The sequence below is a fragment of the Carcharodon carcharias genome, chromosome 13 (assembly GCF_017639515.1).
Source record: "Carcharodon carcharias isolate sCarCar2 chromosome 13, sCarCar2.pri, whole genome shotgun sequence".
Classification (NCBI taxonomy): domain Eukaryota; kingdom Metazoa; phylum Chordata; class Chondrichthyes; order Lamniformes; family Lamnidae; genus Carcharodon; species Carcharodon carcharias.
The window spans coordinates 129,031,436-129,052,031 of record NC_054479.1 but is presented as its reverse complement, the minus strand read 5'-3'; the positions used below and the strand labels follow the sequence as shown (position 1 = coordinate 129,052,031).

The following is a 20,596-nucleotide window of genomic DNA, read 5'->3' as shown; positions in this document are numbered from 1 at the left end:
TAACAGGACAGATTAGTGAGACTTAACTGAATAGTTACCCTGGAAATGTTAGACAGAAAATTCCTAGTCTAACTCCTGGGTAACAACATAACTGACCCCCCCGCCCCGATCACTCACACTGACCATCCCCACCTCCGACTCCTCATTGACCTCCTGAATACAGCCTCGACCTCAAACTACACACCTGACACCCCCCGCCCCCACCCCCACCCCCCCACCGACTAACCCCCAACTCCCGACTACACCCCCCGACCATATCTGATTACCCACCACCACACAACTACCCCCATGATCTGAACTGACTAGTTACCAATCTGAGTAACCATCCCGACCTGACCCAGCTTCCCCTGGACCCAAGCTAGCACTCATCCACCTAGCCACCTCACCTTCACAGATACCACCTTATCCACCTCCCACCATACCCACCTGCCATCCTACCCACCTCACCCACCTGCCACGCTACCCACCTACCACATTACCCAACTAACACTCTATCCACCTGCCACCCAATCTACCTGCTGCCCCACACACCTGCCACCCTACCCACTTACCAATTTTCCTCACCCAACCCACAACACTGGCATCTACCCAATAATGTGGAAAATTGCCCGGGTATGACTTGTACACAAAAAGCAGGACAAATCCAACCCGGCTAATTACCACCCCATCATTCTACTCTCAATCATCAGTAAACAATACTATCAAGCTGCACTTGCTTAACAATAACCTGCTCACTGACGCTCGGTTTGGGTTCCGCCAGGGCCACTCAGCTCCTGACCTCATTACAGCCTTGGTTCAAACATAAGCAAAAGAGCTGAACTCCAGAGGTGAGGTGAAAGTGACTGCCCTTGACATTAAGGCCACATTTGACCGAATGAGGCATCAAGGAGACCTACCAAAGCCAGAGTCAATGAGAATCAGGGGGAAATCTCTTCGCTAGTTGGAGTCATACCTAACACAAAGGAAGAAGATTGTGGTTGTTGGAAGTCAATCATCTCAGTTTCAGGACATCATTGCAGGAATTCTTCAGGATGGTGTCCTAGGCCCAACCTTCTTCTGCTGCTTCATCAATGACCTTCATTTCACCATAAGGTCAGAAGTAGAAATGTTCACTGATGATTGCACAATTTTCAGCACCATTCCGACTCCTCACACAGTGAAGCAGTCCATGTCCAACTGCAGCAAGACCTGGGCAATATCAAGGCTTGGGCTGACAAGTGGCAAGTAACAATCATGCTACACAAATGCCATCTCCAACAAGTGAGAATCTAACTACCAACCCTTGATATTCAATGGCATAACCATCACTGAATTTCCCCACTATCAACATCCTGGTGTTACCATTGACCAGAAACTGAACTGGACTAGCCATATAAATACCAAAGCTACATCAGCAGGTCCAAGGCTAGGAATCCTGCAGCAAGTAACTCACCTCCTAACTCCCCAAAGCCTGCCCACCATCTACAAGGCACAAGTCAGGAGTGTGATGGAATGCTCACCACTTGCCTGGATGAGTCCAACTCCAAAAATACTCAAGAAGCTTGACATCATCCAGGACAAAGCAGCCTACTTGACTGGCACCCTATCCGCAAACATTCATTCCTTCCAGCAATGACGCAGAGTAGCAGGCAGTGTGTACCATCTATAAGGTGCACTGTAGGAACTTATCAAGCTTCCTTAGACAGCACCTTCCAAATCTCCAACGCTACCATCTAGAAGGACAAGGGCAGCAGATACATGGGAGCACTACTACCTGCAAGTTCCCCTCCAGGCCATTCACCATCTTAACCTGGAAATATATCGCCGTTCCTTCAATGCCGCTGAGTCAAAACTCCCTCTCTGACAGCATTGTGGATGCATCACATGGACTGCAGCGGTTCAAGAAGGCAGCTCACCACCACCTTCTCAAGGACAATTAGGGATGGGCAATAAATGCTGTCCTAGCCAGTGATGCCCACATCCCCTGAATGAATAAAAAAACCACCCATGCCTCCTACCACCCTGCCCATTCACTCATTCATCCATTCACCACTTCACTTAAATTTATTCATTCACCCATTCACTAACTTCCATCCATTCACCCATTCACTAACTTCACACTGGACTTTTAAACTTAGTTTATAGCAGCCAGCATCGCAAAAAGGAGGCATGCCTTGCCTTCCCCGTGACGTTGCAGCACTGTGATGAAGCTGTTCATGGGACTGTGGGCGGAATCATCCAGTCCTGTTGGCGGCAGGCATCATGGTGAGCGTGAGCAGACAATATGGTGAGAAGGCCAAAAATTGGTTTTACGCCGTCGTGAAATCAGTTTGCAATCGTCTGCTCCACCCATCAATGGTGGCCCATGTTTCCCGCCGCTGCAGGTTGGGAACCTAATTTCAATACTTTAGCATCTCATTATAAGCCCTGCTCACTGGAATCATCCCCCAATGCTGGATCATCCGGATATGTTGGCATGATTGCAAGCTGGCATGTTTCACAACTGATTGTTAAAAGCAAACATGGTTGTGTGTAGAGGGGCATAGATTGGCATGGGGTATCAGAGGCCATGACGGTGGATAGAGGGACATGGGTTGGCATCAGAGGAATGAGGGGCCATGGGGGGGGTGGATGGGGGCATGAGGCGGCATAGGTTGGCATGGATGGGGCTTGATGAGTGAATGGGGGGATAAGGTGAGGTGAGGGCTGGAGGGCTGTTTTTTGTTTTAGTCTTTTTTTCATATATTCAACAAAGTGCCAGAGCACAGAGGCAGGCCTTCCACCCAGCCCGCCTCCACACCTGACAGTCTCCGCACTCGCTCTGGGGTTGGCGAGCCCAACTTCTAATCCAGCCCATCCCCCAGAATGAAAATCAGAGCTGCAGGCAGCTGTTTTTAAAGGTTGGGTTCACAGAGCTGGGAATTCTCCCATCTCTGTGCACCCGACCCGGGAGCAAAAATCTGGGCCTTCATCTCCTCTCCCTGGCTTTTTTTTTATCAATTACCTCAAATCCGAGTCCTCTGGTTACCGACCCTCTTGTCAGTGGAAATAGTTTCTCCCTAACTGCTCTAGCAAAACCCCTCATAATTTTGAATCACTCTATTAAATCTCCCTTACTATTCTTTGCTTGAAGAAGAACAATCTCAGCTTCTGTAATTCCTTCATATAGCTGAAGTCTCTCATCAATAGTACCGTACTGACAAATCTCCTCTGCATCCTCTCTAAGGCCTTGACGCCCTTCCGGCTCAGAACCAGCCACAGTATTTAAGCTGATGTCTAACTAAGCCTGGAACAAATCTATGTCCATGGTACCATGATTGGGCACCTTCAGGAGAAAAAGGGGTAAAAAAAATGGAGAGAGAGAAAATAGAAGACTGCATGGTGAGCTTGTGCATTGCTGGTTCACTTTGTCAGTGCTCACAGAGACTAGATATACAAGTCATCAATAGAGATGAAAAATCATACCAACATAAGTTAATACAGAAGCATTTCCTTTGAATAGCGAGGCATGAAGCTTTTAGCACTAATGAGTTAAGACTTAATGAACGCAAATCCTATCTGAGAGTTGTGTAATGTATTTAACATGGTAAGAAATTGAACTAATTTTATTCCGAGCACAAGGCTGGTTGATACTATATTGCTGACTGAAAATGTTATTTGATTAGAGAGTAATAAAGAGAAGAGCCGCTTTACTGGTAAATAAATGCCAGCATTAGTTTAAGCACGAGGCAGGAGTCGAATGCTTAAATTAATCACAAAGTTTCTGTTGACCTTTGACACACACAGGCTTATAATTTATCAGATGAAATAATATCTTGGCTGCGGGTACTGTTAATTGTAAAGCTCAGTGTGTAGTTAGTGCTGAAGAATTATTTTAATTAACACATCTTCTGCAAAACAGGAGCTCTCATCACGTAGATTATGCTCAACCTTTAAAGTCTTCCTTGATGGCTCAGTGCAAAAATCCACCTTTCAGCGTGGTACTGAGCCATATAGACCAGAAAAAGGTTCAGGTTTCACCCTTGGTCTATGCTAAATTAGCTGATCCCAAACACTAATAAGTTTTAAAATTGACTTCAGATTCCCTGGGTAAAGGAGAAGGAAGAACTTAGTCTGATTTCCTGCTCCCAGTTATGATCCAGTGACTCCAAATGGTGGATGTGGCATTGGATAACAATAATATTAGGCTCGAATGCGATGCTTGCTATGGTTTAATAGCCTGCCAGATATTTTAATTTCCTCTGTTGGAAATGAGGTTGTGGTGGAGTTATAATGTGGTATTGGACTTACTCCCTTTCTGTTCCTCTGTCATTTTTCCCTGGGACTCTGTTCAATAAGACCTAGCATAAAACAGAGGCCCAAAATGGTAAGCATTGAAATTATTCAGGAGGCTGGGTAGGCCAACAAGTTGATCTGATATTGCACTGGCCCAGATTTAGCAAGCTATATCACGACACTGTTTGGAATCCGCAACACACCTCAGATGTTAATGGAACCCAGCCCTCAACATTATAGGACGACGAGTTACTCTATCTGTTCCTTAACCTAAATGCAACCTCTAGAGGCCAGCAAATATGGGGAGATAGAGAAATAAACATTAATTGGTCAATTCAAGATTAATTTTGTTAAGGAAACTGCCATTGTTTATGCAAGGAACAGCCTTAACTTGGATGTGAGGTTGCAAGACCTTGGGGTGACCATGTACTTAGTTGGGGAGCTGGCCTGATGCATCATCTTCTGTGTTTACCAGTGTTTCCAGACTTTCCCTGATGTCTCAGAATCACCTGATTCTGGGTGCACACTTAGCTTGGCTGTCATATCTTCTTTATACCTAATCTCTGTTGTCACATCTACATAAAACACGCACTGATTCAGAAAGGGATGGATTAAAGTCTTCTGTAATCATTATTTTATTCAATCTTTTCAAGTGGCATTGATTCAAGCTCATGACTTCACTAAGCTGTTGGTTTGTTGGCTCAATTCTTCTTGAAAATAGGCCATTATGTCATTGTATGTGACTTTAATACATATTTCCTTTGAAGTCTCAGCTCTATTAAGTCACTGAATTTACTTTGACATCTCAGTAGTTACTTAAACAGAATTGTTACTGTTGGCAATATTAGGAGGCAGGCTGTCACATTCCACCCAGTAGTTAAAAATATACACCTTTCTTCCTAGACTTCCATGTGAAAATTGGACATTTAGCTAAAGTACTGGAGGGCTGGCATAACCTATCAGCATTACCCCAGTCAGACTCAGAATCTTCAACAATAACAATCTGCACTAATAAACTACATTTAACATGACAAAATATCCCACCTCCCTTAAAAGCAAAGTGGGGGAGAGGTTAATGAAGGTGACAAACAAAAATTAGATGGAAGTGTGTTGAGGAAGTGACTGAAAGCATGGCTAAAAACATAGGTCCTGAGGAAGTACATGAGGATTGACAGAAATGTAGCAATTTTGCAAGTGTTTCAGAGGAAAATTCCAGAGAACAAAAGTGACGGGAAAGGAGAAAAACTGAACAACTAACACATGAACATTGCTGCACATGTATCACATTGTAGAGTATACTAAAAAGGAAAAATATCAGTGGTTTACATATTATTTTACAGAGTAGTCTCTCCAAATATGATTACATTTATTTGAAATGCAATGGGTTACATTCTTCCCGCACCCAACAATTTTACAGCTTTGTCTCAAGTCTCATGAGGGATGAGCAAAAGCTCGGTATTTCCAATAAAAGGGAGCAATTAAAAAGTTAGGTTTTCCAGGCTTGCTTTTGGCTAGCTAACTTACAGATGTGAACGGTTTTACAGCAGTTGTTATGTTCCTTCCATCGGGTCATTTTGCTCGCGAACACAGTTGCATGGCTATCTATTGGTGAGTGAATTGGCAAATGCTATACTGCAGGCGCAGAGACCAATATAAGATGAAGCACATGCTGTTTAGTAACACAAGTAACAGAGGACTAACACAATGTGTGCTTCTCCAACCAGAGCCTATTTTAAGCTACTGATTAACATTGTAGCCTGCACTACACAGCCATTGGGTAATACAGTCACATGGTCAATCTGCTCACAATCTCTAAAAGATGTATTTCACCTCAGATTACCACAGCAGTGTTAAAAGAGGCCCAGAACTCCGCCTTGGAAAAGCTTGTGTATGATGCCTTCCTATTTGCTTGTTTGAAAAATGTTTCAATATAATGCTGTATTAATAGTACATAAAAGCTTGCAAAATATTGAACACTTCTAAATGTTATATCAGAGTAAAAGAGCAGATAAAATGCAGTACCTTGTATTGCATTTCCAACTAAACATAACTACCCAATTCAATTCCAGTTGATCTAAGGATAGCTTCCATGTCAGAAGACAACCTTTCAATGTGCATCGTTGTGACAATTGTGAAATTTGTTATAGAGCAGCTGAAATCTCAAGTTAATCAATCCTGTTATTTATTTTAACAGCTTGTGCAGGTGAGTCTGAATAGACATCGGTCAACAGAATGGTGAGAAATTTTAAAGCAATTTTTTTAATGCGTACATATTAATGTTTGAATGTAAATTAAGATGTTATTTGCATTTACCTGAGGTTTTCCCCTCTCCATCCTTCTGGAATTTGTGCCTTTTCCCAGCTGTTCCAAAAGCTGCCCCTAAAGTAGCTATGAGGAAGAAGCTTTCACAAGAGAGCTCAGTTTAGATAAGGAACTCACTGTGTTGTTCACTGCCCCTGTCCCTCCCTCAGGCTTTCCATTTAATTGAAGAAATAATCTGCGTACAATTCATAAAAAGAAAAAGAACTGCAAATGCTGGAATTTTGAAATAGGCCTTTTGTCAAAACTTGAAAGTGAGTGACCTCTTAATAACACTAAACAACAGAAAGAGATTGTTTCCTTTCTTTTGCTTAGAGCCACTTACCTTCCATTTCCAGTTCTGACAATTAATTCAAACCTATGACAATCTATCTTTATTCTTAAAAATTGCATTTGTGAGCTTTTGAACTGCTAACTGGAAACTTGTAGATATTATTTTAAACTTACCTGCATGCTCAATTTTATTTTATTCCTTCACTGCCTGTCACCCATATATCACTTGGCTGCTCCTATTTTCTTATAATTCAAGACTTTTAGATGTCACTCTGACTTTAGTGAGGACATTTTATTTCCGCAGAGTACTACCTTTGTGGTGAGAAGTATTATTTATTTTCTATCTTGTTTCCAATATTCTGGTGTCATGTTTGGTTGCTATGGGGCCCAAACTTTCTTTACAAACATAAACATGGAAGAATACTGTATCTGTTTCTTTCACAGTTGATGATACACTAACAAAACACAAGAAAGTGAGTTTGAAATTTGAAATTTTGGAGTGTGTGATTTTGTTAGCCAGTCCTTAATTACTAAGATAAAATTTAATTTATATCTCTACAGCTTTAATCAAGTACCTTGTTGATGGTTCTGAGTTAACCAAATTGTATTTCACTTCAGCACTCTCCCAGAGCTCTAGCACTAAGAGGCTCTGGTAATCGATGCCACAGCTGCCACATTATCTTGTTTACGCCCAGATTACAGTATGTGCTAACAAGCCAAACATGCAGATAGCACAAGAAATTGTGACAACAAAATGCTCTACATTGAAGTAAAACATTTGGCTAAGCTTCAAAATGTGTGTATTATTTTAATCTTTAATTACATGCTATGGGAAAAGCAGCAGAGTGAGTTAAAGTCTTCAGTTTTCCTTTCCTTTTCACTTGATGATGACGATCTGAAATACAATTCCATGGCGTACAGTCCTCCAGTACTTCACCCAAGTGGTAATTACTTATGTGCAAGTAGAAAGTGAGTGTTGACAGACTATTATAAGCTTGGTGGTACTGCAATACATTGGATTCATTGAGAACTGGGAAGGTTGGCAGAGTTTTCCTAGTCTTAGCCATAGCAGCATCCCCAGTAATAAGCAATCAATCCTGAAGCCTACCTCATACATATATCTCAGTACAGCTGCTCCTGAGGACTGAACAAGACACAAAATAACTACTGGAAATGTAGGATATATTCTTAAACATAAGAATGTCAAGGCTCTGAAGAGGGTGCAGAAGAGATTTACTAGAACTAACCTAGATATGAAAGACATCAGTTAGCTGGAGAGACTAGGGAAACTGGAAAGAAAAAGGAAAGATTTGCATTTTTCACCTTTCACAACCATCGTAAGTTTCAAAACATTTACAGTCAATTAAGTACTTTTGAAGTGTAATCACTGTGGTAATGTATGAAATGAGGCAGTCGAGTTGTACACAGCAAGCTCCCACAAACTGCAATATGATAATCAGTTTTTGTAAGTTGATTGAGGGCTAAATATTAGCCAGGACACTGGGGATAACTCTACTGCTCTTCTTCAAAATAGTGCTACAGAATCTTTTACATTCACCCAAAAGGGCAGACAGGGCCTTGGTTTAACATCTCTCCTTAAGTTGACAAATCCAGGGTAGATGTAGAGAAGATGTTTCCATTTATGAACAAAACTAGGATCACAAATATATGATGGTCACCAATAAATCCAATTGGTAATTCAAGAGAAACTCCTTTACTAAGAGTGGTCAGCATATAGAACTTGCTACCACATAGAGTTATTGAGGGAAATAGCATTGATGCATTTACAAGGAACCTAAATAACTATTTGAGGAAGAAAAATAGAAGGATATATTGATAGAATTAGTTAAAGTAGGATAGGCCAAACCTTATGTAGAGCATAAATGCTGACATAGATTAGATGGGCTGAGCATTAACTGGAGTCATACCTAGTACTAAAGAAGATGGTTGTGTTTTTTTCAGGGCGAGGCTATTGCAGTATGAGTTCCTTAGGGCAGTGTCCTAGGCCCAACCATGCTTCATCAATGAGCTATGATCCATCATAAGGTCAGAAGTGGGGACCTTCACATATGATGGAACAGTGTTCAATTACATTCACAAATCCAGATAATGAAGCAGTCCACTTCTACATGCAGCAAGACCTGGACAACATTCAGGCTTGGGCTGATAAGTGGAAAGTAACATTCATACCATACAAGTGCCAAAAGTGACCATCTCCAACAAGAGAGAATCTAACCACCTCCCCTTGACAATCAATGGCATTACCATTGCTGTAACCTGAGGGTCACTGTTGACCAGAAACTTAATTGAAACAGCCACATAAATGCTGAGACTATAAGAACAGGTCAAAGTCAGGGTATTCTGTGCTGAGTAACTCACCTCCTGACTTTCCTAAGCCATTCCAACATCAACAAAGCATGTCAGAGTATGATAGAATACTCTCCATTTGTTGCAATTCCAACAACACTCAAGAAGATTGATAAAGCTGCCTATCTCCCACAACCCTCCTAATTCCCACCAAGTCACAATAAATTATTGTGAAATAAACTACTGTTCCTTCATCATCGCTGGGTAAAATTCTGGATCTCCCTTCCTAACAGTATTGTGTGTGCACCTACAGTGGTTAAATAATATGGCTCACCGCCAACTTCTGAAGGGACATTTAAGAATGGACAATAAATGCTAGTCTTCCCAGTGATACCCACATCCCCTAAATGAATTTTAAAAGAGATTTGCCTGTTTATGTGTTGTAAAATTCCATAGGCCAGAATTTTACATCCCGCAGGCGGCATTCCCAACCCAAACAGGTGTGAAATCAGATGACATCGGCCAAGCGTCCTGACGTCGTTGTGCACTCATGTGATGTTTCGCTCAGTGGGTGCACGCAAAAGCTGGAAAAGCGCCCGACAATTAAGCGTGAAATTAAGCCTAAAATGCCCCAATTGTCAGCAATTTTTCATGGCCCGTCCAACCTTATGGTTGGCGGACGGGCCGATCGGCCAGGCAGGCTTTAAATTTTTGATGAAACTCCATCCAAGGGCAGGATGAAATCTCAGGATTTTAAACAAAAAGAAATATCTGGGGATTTTTTTTCTGAGGTCGACTTTCAGGTGCTTGATTGTGCTGCATGGACATTTTTGCAGCATTTTTGTGCTTTATTTTCTTATTTAGACGTCTGCAACTCCCTGAGGTAACTGTCTGCCTTCAGGGAGCTCAGTGGAAGCTCTCGCCAGCACCTGTGGTGACATCGGAAACTACCACCTTCCCACCCCCAATGGCAGTGCTGAGCCATTATCCAGGTGTGTTTCACACTGGCTGGCCTTTAATTGGTTGGGGGCCGATTGCAGGCGGAAGTGCATTTCACGTCTGCTTCCTGGCCCGCCAATTGCTTGCGCCCGACAAAGGAAAATGTCAGGCCCATGTATATTATTTAGAAATCCACAGCTGTGGTGAAATCTTTTTCAGAATGAATTAAACAATAATTTATGTAAACTAGGAAAAATAAATAGTAGAAAGCACTTAGTGATAGTTGGGAAACATTCTTTTGAGAGCTTTACTGCAGTTTCAAGTTACACCATTACCTCGCTCAATGTCTCTGCATCATAATCTTTCTTCCTCCATCTTATTATTATGACTATGTTCATGTGAACATGTCTCTCTTGCTTCTCCTGAGACCCAAATTTGCTGTGCTATACATCCTACTCTTCCTGGCTCCAAATAAAAACTTACCATATCTTTCTGTCAGCAACCTCTGGTGGTCCTTTAAGAACCTCTGATTAGACTGCTGTAGACCTGGGAAAAGGGAGCGTGCACTGCACATGCTTTACCCAGATGGTGTACTTCTTGCCGGGAGAGATTGGGCACAGATTGCTGCAGCCCGAAATTCATCCCTCAAATACTCATATGCCACTAGAAACCAGTATGAGGTGGACCTATTTCTCCCAACATCGCTTTTTTTTTAAGCACCTTGCAACCTTCTGGTCTAAACACTGACTTAAGTAAATTTCAGTCTTGGCAATCTTCCATCTCGTGAGACAATAGTTTACACCTTCATGGTCAACTCTGTGTTAATCATCACCTGATGTGGCACAGAAGCCCTACTCTGGCACGGTAGTTTCTGTCGCATTTTCTGCAGATGAAGACAGCGGGCTGAAAAGTTATCAGCGTCACATCATCAATGCTGATAGATGGCAGTATGACAAAATCCTGGACCATGATATCTGTCTTTCTGATGCTGATAGTCAAACCAAACTCTTTTTACAGGTGTGAGAGAGTCTGTCCAATTACAGCTGAAGGCGTTCCTGGGTATGGAATGCTAATGTAGCATCATCGGTGTAGAGCAACTTTCTGATGAGGACTTGGTGCACTATTTTCTTGGATCTCGGACAGACAAGGCTGAATAGTTTTCCATCAGTTCTGGTATGCAAGTAAATACCCTCTGCAGAAAAATTGAATACATATGACAACAGCAAAGAGAAGAATATGCCAAAGAGTGTCAGGACCAGAACACAACACTGTTTGACCTCACTGCAGCTCTCAAAGGATTCCAATATTGCCCCGTTATAACTGACCTTATCCAAAGTGTTGTCGTGGAAAAGATCATGCTGAGCAATTTCAATGGTTAGCCAATTTTAGACTGTACTAAATCCTCATTTTCAAACCAGTTTCATTTCTGACCTGAACTACCAGGTATTCCATTTCTTTCATTTTCTCACAGTTCCCCAGGCCTCCCCCCATGCTCTCAGTCATCAACACACTTCTTAAATATTGTAAAAGCTTTCGTCCATTATTCGGTTGAGATGATCCATGGCATCCTTCGTCCCATGATTCTTTTCTGGGTTTTTATGTATCTGTATATCCATCTTATATATTTTCTGGTCATATTAATATGCCTCTTCACCTCTTTTGTTTCAGTTCTGAAGAAGAGTCCATGTCCAAAGTGTCTGTTCTCTCTATAGATGCTGGCTGGCTTGATGTGTGCTTCCAGCACTTTTGTTTCTTTATTTTCTCTCATGCAATGTGGTCTAGGACAGATTTTTTTCCCTTCCCTCATCTGAGGCTGTTCATTAATGCTGAGGCCTGGTTCTGCAGGCAGCAGTACTTTACATCAATGGAGTTTCTGTACATGGCAACAGACTTTTCAACTAGGGGAGATGGTGGTGGGGGGAAGTGGGGGCTGGTGATGGGTGTGGGTGGGTGGGGTGGGGGGGTGGGGTGGTGGCATCACATCTCAGCCCGATTATATCCTCACTAGACATCAACACTCAAACTTTATGATTGTGATCAGGAATCCCTTAGCTGATTTTTTTTGTGCTTTCCCACATGAATATCTTAGGCAATTATAGCTACCAAGAACTGTGAGATCTGAGATCTAACTGAGCACACAATAAGGATTAAACTTGGGACCTTTATTGGTCTGGAGGTATCTCTACACAGCATGGTGCACTTACCAGCTGAGCCACTGGGGGACCCTGCAGGCGAGATTCTTATTCTATTTTGTTGCCAGATTGAAACATTTATTATAGATTAGTATGGTTAAATGGGTCACACAGAAGCCAGGTGATTTCTCAGTACTGGCTGGCATATATCATGCTGCAAATCAGCCCAATACACTGTTTGTGAAGCCATTAAGAACATACACAGATAGATATTCAGAACTGGAGTTTTAAGGTAATGCAAGTTAGAGAAGAGGTACTTGTATTGAACTGTGCCTTGTGCATAGAAACTTTTCTTTTACTTAAAAACCTGAATGTCTGTTGGAGCCAAGCAGAATTTCTTAAAGGGGATTATAACTGGATTAAAAGTCCCAATTTCCAACTGTGCAAGAAGGGCTATCTAAATTGTCACACTCCTATTATCAAATAGTTTTCTGACTTATTAGTACTCATCAAGATAGGACATGTTCATACAGGAGAATGGAACAGGTTTTAACTCTGTCAATGTCAGGCATTTCCAAAAGCAATCTGCACAGCCTTTGCCCTACTGATAGGTTTCGACAATTCAATAACTGTCTGGATTTAGGGATCTCTGTCTAAAACCTATAGTATGCTCAGTCATGCACCTTAAAGCAATAAGGAGAATTGATAAAATGGGCATTTGCTTAGAAAGTTTGGAGATAAATGACAAATTCATGCATTTATTAAAATTCATTTTAAAACAATAATTGTTGTAGTCATACGCATAAATGCGATGCATCAACAAGAGCAACTTTCATTTATATAGCACCTTTAACATAGTAAAAGGTTAAGGCACTTCACAGCAGCATTGTCAAACAAAATTTGATACCAAGCCACAAAAAGAGATCAGAGGCCAGGTGACCAAAAGCACTGGTCAACGAGCTAGGTTTTAAGGTGCGGCTTAAAGGCAGAGGGAACAGAATTTATTGGTCAGAGTTTGTTTCAGATTAGTAACATGTCAAAAGATTTGATCCGTTTGTTAATGCTACCTGAACCTTAAGATACTTCACTGTCTTGAAACAAACATTTACCTGTGTTAACCTGTATAATGTATGGAGAAAACGTCATTGTTATGGGAGTTTTTCTTTCTATGATGATTTTTTTAGAGACGCTGGGTGCCTTGACAGAACATAGCCCTACTGGCTGATCGTCCTTCCTGGAAGATCACTATGGGGAGAATTTTCTGATTGTCGGGCGGGCCGGTCGGGCGTGGGCATGAAGTCGATTGCCGCCCGTGATCGGCTCCACGCTGCCATTTTACGTGGGCGGGCTAATTAATGCCTGCCCAGTGTGATGCACAGCCCGTAGCGCTCAGCGCTACCTGTGCGGGCTGGGGGTGTGGGGGTAGGGAGAGTTGTGGCCTGCACTCTTTCGCACATGCGTGCGAAAGAGCACAGAAATCTAACCTGAGGCACGGAGCTGAAATTCAAAACTGAAATTGATAAATTTTTGATAGCGAATGGTATTGAGTGTTATGGAATCAAGACTAGCAAATGCAGGTAAGATACAGTCAGCCTCGAACTAACTGAATGGTCTCTTCCTATTCCTATGGCTTTTATGTATATCATACACTTGAAAATGTGATTTTTGATTCCATGGTATTTATCCACATAATTAATAGAAATGTTTAATTGGGGGTGAAATTTCTCTTAAATAGAATGTGAATGTCTTGGTTTTCTCTGTAATTAACAACTTGCCAACAAAATTGCAAAATGCACTGCCTTGAAACATTTCAATCTCTCACAATGAAATTCTGTGGGAAGGCTATTTGTTGCAAAGAAAAACTTCTTACATTATTTATTAGAAGATCAACTTTATCCATTGTTTTTTTATATCTGCAATATCCATTGGTTTAATATTGAATGTAGCTTTAGAGTTGGACACAATGTAAAGTTGAATCACTAGGAAGCACTATTCCATAGGGCAGAATCTTGCCCTTATTGGGCGGGCTCAGCAGGGGTGGATGGGGGGCGGTTGGGAAGCTGATCGCCACCCGCGATCAAGGCCAGAAGGCAATTTCACACTGGCAGGCCAATTAAGGCCCGCCCGGTGTAAAACACGAGTGGCAGCGCTCAGCACTGCCTGTGTGGGCGGGTGGGGGTGGGAGGGAGTGTGAGCGGGACGAGTGCAATCTTCGTGCATGCGCACAAGTGCACGCTTCAGAATCTCCCTGAGGCACAGAACAGAAGCATTTAAAATAAATAAATAACGTAATAAAACATGTCCCCTCATGTGACACTGTCACATGAACAGGGACATGTCATTAATTAAATTTAAAATGTTTTACTTTATTTTTATTTGCTTTAGGAAACCTCATCCCACTCGTGGATATGGTTTCCTAAAAAGTGCTAAGGCCACTTGGCCTTTTCGCCTGCCCGCCAACCATAAGGCTGGATGGGAAGCGAAAAATTTAACTTAATTGATAATTTAATGGCCTTAACAGGTCTTTTAATTGTCGGCGGGTGCGCTGCTGACTCCAGCGTGTGCCCACTGAACGAAATATCATGCAACTGCGCATTGCCGTCGGGACACCCGCCCAACATTAACGTCATTTTACACTGTAGTGAGTCGTGTGCACGCCCACCCGCCGAGCTAAAGATTTTGCCTATAATCTCTTTTGCAAGTAAAGGGAATAGTATAGGTGAGACCTTATCTGATAAAGTTAGAGAATGCTACGCCTACTATTGAAGCGTATAAGATCCCGAGAAGACTTGACAAGGTAGATACTGGTAGGAGTTTCCACTTGTGGGGGAAACTAGAACTAGGGGACACAGTTTAAGAAGAAGTCTCACTTTTAAGACTGAGATGAGGAGAACTTTTTTTCTCTCAAAGGGTTGTTAGTTTGTGGAATTCTCTTCCCCAGAGAGCAGTGGAGACTGGGAGATTGATTTTTTTTTTCAAAGCTGAGTTGGATAGACTTTTGATAGATAAGGGAGTCAAGGGGTATGAGGGGCAGACAGGAAAGTGGAGTTGAAACCACAACCAGATCAGCCATACTCTCATTGAATGTTGGAGCAGGATTGAAGGGCTGAATGGCCTACTCCTACTCCTAAGTCCTATGTTCCCATGTTCCTATCATTTCCTGGATTGTTTGTGCATTAAAACCACACACACCAAAGGAGGATGAAACCCAACTGTTACTTAGTTTAAATCGCATTAATACTGTACTATTGGTCACAGACCAGTCACTGTAGAAGGAAACTGGCAACTCTAGAGTTTCAATGCTTATGTGTAAGCACATTTCCCCAGTGAATTATTTTTAATGTTAGAGAGTTGGTGGAAATAATTGATTTCTCATAAACTTAATATTGATTTGTTTTTACGTTATGAAGTGATCAGAAGATGGACTGCCTGAGCCATTCCTTAAATCTGGCTTCATGTGGCCTTAGGAGTCAGTCTAAGGTCAAGCTCAAGCAATGACAATGAAGGGTAAATAGTCAGTTGAAGCTCCACTCCAGAAGTTGGCCAAATTTTCTACTAACAATCCAGTGTTGTGTCCAGGGAGTGCTTCATTGTGGGAGGCATTGTCCTCGAAATGGAAAATCAAACTGAGGCACTATTTACCAATTCCAATAGATATTAAAAATCACAAAGTACTCTTTGAAGGACAGCCAATATTCTTTCCACAACACCACTACAAATAAATTAGATGGTTACTCATATCATCACTGTTTGTGGGATCTTGCTTTCCCTGCCTACGGCCCAAAAATCAACGTACTTCATTGTATATGAAGCAATTCTTGCTGTTTCTAAGATGCAATGAGCTGCTATATAAATAGAAGCCTTTCTTCTTATTGTCTCTTCTTTAGGAAGAGATTTCCATCTGATTATTAGGACAGATGATTCTGATGAAGACTGGGGAAAAGGTGCAGAAAGGAAGAAGGGTGCATTTGATGGAAAAGACTATGAAGATGACAGTGAAGAAATTGAGTTTGAAGATGAAGTTGGCTTTGGAAATGCAACACAAATTGAGCAACAGATGTCAAACACTACAGGTATAGTACAAGTTTATTAAAAATTGTTTTGAGTTCAAATTTCTGTACAGTTACTTAGTAGAAGTAGAATATCCAGATCACGCCTCTTATGATTCAAAATTCAAACAATACCATACCATGCCATTTAACTTATATCTCTTAATCATTCTTTTGACAAAAAAAAACTATCCAGCTGGGTCCAGAATTTGTTGACGTTAACCCCATCCAGTATCTCTCTGACAGTCTATTCCACACATCTGCCACTTTCAATGTGAAGCAATTGATTCTGAACTGTTGAACTTTCGCCCTCTCAAGTTAAAGCATTTGTGCCTACATGACAGTATTTATAGCACAGAAACATACCACTTGGCCAACAGGTCCATGCCTGTGTTTATGCTCCAAACGAGCCTTCGCCTATGCTTCATTTTCTTTTGTCCTCATGTTTATTTATCTTCTCCTGAAAATACCTTTACATGCACTATGTAATGTGCTTCAACTACCCCTTCTGGCAGTGAGTTCCACATTCAAACCACTCTCTGGGCAAAGACATTTCTCCCAAATTCCCTATTGGGAAAGAAAGAAGGATGTACACCCAAAAACATCCTTTCTCTTTACAAGTGCCAATTTATGTGTTATATATAAAAGTTTCTGCTTTTATTTCTTCCAGCATATTCCGTTTTTCCTTAAAAAGTCAGCATTGTGTGCAAATAAGCACTTACTGTATTTTACTCCCTAGCCTCCTCTGATATATTTCCAATGTGTTGTGTATTATTCTAACTGCATGAGGGATCTGTGCGTGCAATGATAAAATGTGCACAGGTATGTTTGTTACTTTAGAGGCAGTGTTTCATATCTGTTCAAGCATGAACCTTCATAAAAAGCCCATTAAAATCAGTAGCTGATAATAGATAGGTATTACTAATAATAATAATGTTTCAGTTAGCTAGAACGCAAGTAAGGAAATATCCAGCGAGCTACAGAATGTAATTATTTTAAACCTTAATAACCTTTTTTGTGATTCATTTCTCATTCAATGTTATATTTATCAATCCTGAAAACAAGTTGAGCATGAAAGCTCCACAGTAAATTGTAACTTAATCTATTGGTTGTTGATGTCAGTTTAGCTTGTGTAAGTAATGCAGACAACCAGTTGAGGTTTCTTATACCTCACTTGTAACAATGAAGTTAAACTACAGAAACATGGAACCGATCCTGTACAGCAGAAACAAAGCCATTAAAAAACAGCGCAATATAGTATGCCATATTGAGGGGTAGCTTTTATGTAAAACAGTATATACATTATTTGTGAACAGGTGTCAGCTATTTAAGTAGCAGCACGTTAGATGACCATAACTGAATATAAGTAATGTGGGCTCAAAGTAATATGAAACATTTTTGAAGTCACACAGTTTTTGCTGGAGTAGAGATGGGTGCATTGTGGTTATTGGTTCAGTTCTGTACGTGCTGGGGATATGGTGCCATTGGGCAGGCAAGATATTTTGCCAAAGGTTTCTGGGGTTTATTCTAAGTTGCTTCCATGCTCCATATGGCAGTTGGTTAAGACAACCCAACCATCAACTGCTCAGTCAATTGTCTTTGACTAAGCAATACAGCACGAAGAAGAACTGGATGGACATCCTTAAGAGAAGCTGGATTTGAATGGAGTGGCTTGTGAGTAAGCTCTAATGTTAGTAGCAGTGACTGAACTGGAGGCACCTGATAAACGGTGTTGCTGGATTGGTGACAATTAGCTTTCCCTAAAATTAGCAGCAGACAGAAAAGTGACATCTAGGTAATGCCAAGGTTGCTAGAGTCAATATAATGTTGGTGGGCAAATTGGAGTTTTTGACTTTCCTATTTTGTCACCACTCATGACTCCAACAGTTGCTCTGAACCTTCCAGATGCCAGCACATAGACCTCTAGGTAGTGTAAATATTATCTGCCCAATTGTATCCAGTGCCATCTGAAGAGCTCTGCATAAGAAAGGTACACTTTATCAAAGAGCCAACAGGGCACCTCTGTGACCTGCTGCATGAAAAGACCTGCTTTAAACATCAATGACCTATATGCCTTTACTGCTCCCTGACTGATGTTGTGCAGGAACCCCCATGGTTTCCTGAAATGACTGTTTGAGATATAAATGGAGGGCAGTGGGCACCTTCATTGCCACTGAGAGCTATGCAAGCAGATGAGACCAGCTGCAGGTTTTGCAAAGCACATTAGCATCTTCAAAACAATGATAAAAATAAAACCCTTTCAAGTATATTTATACAGACAATATAGAGAAAGAGTAATCAATGAGAGCAGTCAGAAGGAAAATAATAGACAACTCTTACGATGGCTGGTGCTTTTTTTAGTTTGACTGAACGATCATGTACATCAATTCTGTTGCTGTTAAAATATTCTCGGAGCTCCTCTAGCCCAAAAGCTTCAAACAGAATCTTAAATCTAATGCTTTTTAAAAAATGTCTAAAACCTAACTTGCATACTCCAGAGTATTCTTTTAAAATGTTTTTGGGTGACTTTTCCTGAAAATAAAATGTTGAAAATGGCAACTATGTTTCATGGGGAAGTCTTTAAGCTAAGTCATGTGCAAACATTAGGGATTATTTTTGGGGTGCTTTGCTTATATGGCTTTTAAAATTGTCAACTTTGAACCATTGATTATAAAATAGATGTACACAACTGCACTGCTACTCTACATTTATCAGACTAATGGGATTTAGTCATAAATGGCAGAACTGGCTCACAAGGGCAAATGGCCTTCTCCTGATAGAATTATTATTAATATTAAATTTTTTCATTAAAACTCAACAGCCCAGGAATTGTTTTCAGGCACAGCATGGTTGAAGTACCAGCAGCGTGAGCCAGAAGCAGCTCCAGAACACCAACTTAGTCCAGCTGATTCGCCAGTTGTAGCCTCAGGTTGGCTTATGTGGGTTTGGGGGTGGGGGTGCAGGGGGAAGGAGAATAGGAGGCAATGGCCCAGCATAGTTAGTGCGGCATTCCTACTCCTCCTGGCTCCACAGGGAGATGAGTTTGAAAAACTTTCTTTCTTGGTGGCGCCCTCCAGTAATTCCTTTAGGAACTGCTGATTAGGCAGCAGAAGAAACTAGCAGGGTGGAGTGGAATCTGTCCACTACGGGAAGAGGGACTCCTTCCTGTCATTCAGTTGCTCTTTATTGTTGCATTGAAATATTCTGAGACCGTATTCCAACTCCTGTTGGCCAAAGGGATCTTCCTGCAGTTTCATTGTGTTGCTTCTCTCCTTTTCCCTTAAAGAAAGCACCTCTCCTTTAAGCCATTGCAGACTCTAAAAAATGTGTAGCAGCACTCTATTTTTCACCTCTAATTAGTGAGTTGCCTGCAGGGCGATTATCTCAATCACAATCATGATGGGTGACTCAGAATCTGGGACTTCACTGGCTGGTCCACTCACTGCTCTGGTTGCCTTGTCACCTCATCAGGTTGAACCACTGATTCTTCTGGCATACTTATTCCTCTGACCAGCCTGGTCAGGGAGGACGGTAGGGTAACACACTAGGTCTGTAAAAGGATAGATTTCTAATGAAAGGGACAACAGCATGGGTTAGAATGGATCAATTGGACATGGATTTTTGAGGCTGTAGCAACCATAGGAATGGAGAGGAGACCTGGGAAAGCAGCTCCACAACTCTCTTACTCTTAGTTGGAGGTCCTGCTATGAGGGGGAAAAAAGCATCTGTGGTGAGGTGATCTTTCCCAAGGATGGAAGGAAATAGGCAACCTCTCCAACCAAGTAAATGTGTATGGAAATGGCTAAGGAAGTCAGTAGCATAAGTTTAGCCCCTCCAATCTGCAAACAATGCATCAAGGATCCAGGACAGGAAAGGTGAATGGCTTAGCAATTTCAGCTGCCAAGCCCCACACCCTGACGTTCCTCAGAACGACAGCTTGAAGTTCCACTCGTTCCTCTCTTGAGACACCTCACATCCCCATCCAAACAGCTATACTCACTCTTATCCTATTGCTCTCTTGGACCCATGCTTCACCCCCAACAAATGCTATTCTTCCCTCCTATCCAGACAAGCCATTATTAATACTCAAGAAGCCGGATTTTCAGAGCCCAAACCAGGCCAGAATGGAGGTGAGTGGTTTGGAAAAATGGTGTCAGCATTGTGCATCAGGACATCCCACCTCCGTTTCTGGTGTTGCCAATTTGCATGAGGGAGCACGGGCCTCCAAACTTGCCCATGCTCCTAAACTGGCCAATTAACATTGTTTACGGCTTGTTAAAAGCCCATATCTGGAAAGGTTTTGGATTTTTCTGGGGGCAGCCA

General features: G+C 41.7%; 1 protein-coding gene across 1 annotated transcript in view; it reads left to right on the top strand.

The window, feature by feature from the left end:
* The window catches only part of LOC121286153 (collagen alpha-1(VII) chain-like), a 190,725-nt gene that overhangs the window by 136,583 nt on the left and 33,546 nt on the right, over positions 1–20,596 (top strand). Inside the window, exons 21-22 of the mRNA XM_041203134.1 lie at positions 6,449–6,457; positions 16,112–16,297. Of these exons, the coding sequence (XP_041059068.1) occupies positions 6,449–6,457; positions 16,112–16,297 (195 nt within the window). The remainder of the gene's footprint in view (positions 1–6,448; positions 6,458–16,111; positions 16,298–20,596) is intronic.